This window comes from Juglans regia, chromosome 14, assembly GCF_001411555.2.
Source record: "Juglans regia cultivar Chandler chromosome 14, Walnut 2.0, whole genome shotgun sequence".
NCBI classification, from domain to species: Eukaryota; Viridiplantae; Streptophyta; class Magnoliopsida; order Fagales; family Juglandaceae; genus Juglans; species Juglans regia.
The window spans coordinates 4518049-4521662 of NC_049914.1; the positions used below are offsets into that span (position 1 = coordinate 4518049).

A 3614-nucleotide genomic window follows, 5' to 3' on the forward strand; every position below is an offset into this window, starting at 1 on the left:
GCATAAAGAAAAATATATATAATAAATAATATAATTTTTAAATATATTATGAGTTAATAATTTAAAAAAATACTTATATAACTAAACTTATATCTGGATAGAATTAATAATATTTAACTATGGACTATAGACTATGTCATAAACATTTTATACAAGATACAATTATAACATATAACTAAGAGAAAATATACTTACAACCGTGAATTGCGTAATCGCTTTGAAAAAAATGAATAAAACATGGGACCCACATGAAAAAAATTAATTTTTTAATAGTAGATCTCACTCTTTTTCAAAGCGATTACGCGGCGGTTACGCACTTCACGGTTGTATGTAGAATTACTCGTTACATATTATATATTTAAGAATAAAAGTTTATATATATATTATTTTAAGATTTAAAAAAAATTGAATTATTTATTATATTTTATGTTAAGATTTAAAAAATTATAATGATGAGTTGAGATAAATTGAAATGAACTCAACTTCTAAATGAAGTTTTAAGATAAGTTTGAAGGGTGAGATGATAACTTTATATTTTGTTTTGAAATTTAAAATATTATATTTTAATATTATTATTATTTTTGAATTTAAAAAATATGTATTGAGATTTTAAAAAGTTAAATTATTTATTATATTTTATATAGAGATTTAAAAAATATATTATGACAAGATATTTTTATCTTGTTTCTCAAACCTGGCCTTAAAATCGGGGCTCGCGGGGACAGCAAGATCTCGCACCACGTGTCCGTAATTCTGCTAGTTTGTTGGAACGTTCAGCTATTTTTTTTAAACAGAAGACGTACAGCTATTACCAACGGGTGGGAGAGACGAACACGTGTCGAAGTTCAGCTCTTCATGCACGTGCGCCACGTGGTCGCTTGAGAACTCGAAAAAAACCTTATAACCAATGCTTAAAAACATATTACTAGGCGGTTTCGTCCGATCACACGTCCCTAAAATCCGCGTTTCCGCTGAATAAATTCGAATTAATTATGGAAGATAGTGCCAGCAACTTCTCACCTTCCGGCTTCCGCCGCGTGCCTATGTCCCTTTGCTTGTTCCCCTTCCTCCTATTTCTCCCCTCTGTCTCTTTAAGAGGAGACCGGAGAGTCACGAGTTGTTCATAGCCTTACTATGTGCTACTAATTTATAAGCATTTTCCATACAACAAAGTACCACAAAAAGACAGCATACTAATTCCCAAACAAGCTGCACATGCACAGACTTGCTGAAAACAGATTATTCTATGCAACCAAGCATAAATATATAGTTTGAAGGTCTCTCTATCATTCATAGAGTTTGGAAGAAAGGCGCGGAGTGAAGACAACTTCTAAGGGAGTTACCCCGGCCAAGGTGCTGCCTAAGCCCTCAGTCATGTCCACCGCCTTGTTCAATGGCGTCGTTAACTCAAATCCCTGAAGCAAACGAGCTAGTGTCAATTGCGATACTTGCAAGGCAAACATGTCTCCAGGGCAAGATCTTCTTCCAGACCCAAATGGCATGAATTCAAAATGTTGCCTTGAAACATCCATACTTGCATGCCTTGAGAGAAACCTCTCGGGCAAAAACTCATCAGGCTTCTCCCAAATCCTTGTGTCTCGATGCAACTTCCATATATTTACAAACAAACGAGTTCCCTTTGGAATGAAATAGCCACAAACTTGACAATCTTCCATTGCCTCGTGTGGAGCTGATAAAGGGATTGGTGGGTATAAGCGCAATGACTCTTTGATTATGGCTTGCAGGTAAACCAGATCTTTCATGTCGTAATCTTCCACCCATCTACCTCTTCCAACTTTGAGATCCAGCTCTTCTTGGGCACGCTTCAAATCATGTTTATTGTTTAATAATACAGATACGAGCCATGTCAGGTTAACAGAAATAGTGTCAGAACCACCCAAGATCAGAGTCTGCAACATGAAAATGGAGCTATAGTTAGGCAAATAAAAGAAATTATTAAGCTCCAAATTTATTAGAAAATGGGCCAAAGAAACGTCAATTAGCTCATGGACAAGAACCTCAAATGAGGTATGCGATTCTATCAATTACGTTGATGAATAATGACGCGTAATACTAGATCAATTGGGGCATGATTCTATTCTACTGTAGGATTTAGGCGTTTACAAAAACATTACAAATAATATACATACCGATGCAACTGCCTTGATAATGGTTTCTCGGGTATGACCAAACATGGAATCCTCCTCAATTGCCGATAGCATGACATCGATGAAGTCTGGCTTGTGGCTTTGCTCATCATTCTTGAGCCTCCTCGCAATATGTTCTTCAACCCAACTTCCTATTAGAGAGTCCAATTCCCCTGCAACATGCTTCATCGATTTCACTTGACCTTGAAAATCAATCCATCTAAGAATTGGAATTAGATCAAACATGACAGGAGTCCCAGCTAAATACATGTATTCTCTTATAAGTTTCCCTATGCGTTTTGCCTCTCCATCATTTCCATCATCCGCGTAACCAAAATATTTCTTCCTCGCAATAACTTTGGTAACTATATTCACGGTTAGGCCCTCAAACCATTCACCAATAGCCACCTTGACTGGCTTGTGCTCGTTGCTCTTGCAAACAGAGTACAGATTTTTAACCAAAGTTTCCACCTCAGAGATTTGCATGTCTTTGAGTGTCTCGAGTCGGCGGTTGGAGAGGAGTTCAGAAACCGCTAGCTTTCGCATCTTACTCCAATACGGTCCATAAGGGGAAAACGCAAATCCTGCATAGTTGTGACCAAGGTACTTTCCCTGGCTAGACATAGGGCGTGTAGCGAAAACCCTGTCATTTGTGGTGAAGCACTCCTTGACTGCCTCATGACTGCTAATCACAAGTCCAGGTTTCATGCCAAACCGGAACTTGAAGATGGGACCATGTTTGTCAGCCATGGCACCCAAGGTTCTGGCGATTGTGGTTTGGGAACGAAGTTGATGAAGGTGGCCAATAATTGGCAAGGCACCCGATGGTTCTGGGGCTAACATACCCTTACTATGACTTCCAGTTTTCACTCTCCACAGATTGTACAATAGAACTAACACTAAAACCCCTGCAATTGCAAGTAGGTGAGAAATGATTTCCATGTTGTCAGGATGAACTTTCCCACTTCAAGTTTGGTGGTTTCTAATGTTCAGCCACGCAAATATATAGATTTTTATGATTTCTAAAATTACTTTTTTTATTCTCAAGATGCGTTTGTTAAATTTTTTATGAATAATAATGAATTAAATAGTAAAAAAAATTATGTAAAATTTTTTTAAATTAAATTTAAAATATATTTGAATGTTAAGAAGAATTTAATATTTTTTATAAAAAGTTAAAAAAAATTATAGATATTATATATAAAAATGTGTTAAATTAAAAATAAATTATAGATTTTATATGTGAAAAGATTTTAAATTGAATTAAATTTAATAATTTAAAAATTAAATATTTAATTCCAATCAAATCCAACTTTAATTTTATTAGTGGGGGGATAATAATGGGCCCTTTTTACCAGATATTTTGTCTTGATTTTGTCTGATTAGATATCTTGTCTTTATGATCAATCACTCAACTGTAAGCTGCGACGTTGAGATAATCTTATATGATTTATAAATAATAATATT

General features: G+C 35.2%; 1 protein-coding gene across 1 annotated transcript; it reads right to left on the reverse strand.

Moving 5' to 3' along the window:
• Positions 1 to 1083: 1083 nt before the first annotated feature.
• On the reverse strand, positions 1084 to 3135 carry LOC109012805 (cytochrome P450 CYP82D47-like). Its single transcript, XM_035685023.1, has 2 exons — positions 2151 to 3135; positions 1084 to 1910 (listed from the first exon to the last, which is right to left on the reverse strand). Exons 1-2 carry the CDS (start codon positions 3087 to 3089, stop codon positions 1287 to 1289), a joined length of 1563 nt encoding a protein of 520 aa, XP_035540916.1. The 5' UTR covers positions 3090 to 3135; the 3' UTR covers positions 1084 to 1286.
• Positions 3136 to 3614: the final 479 nt, after the last annotated feature.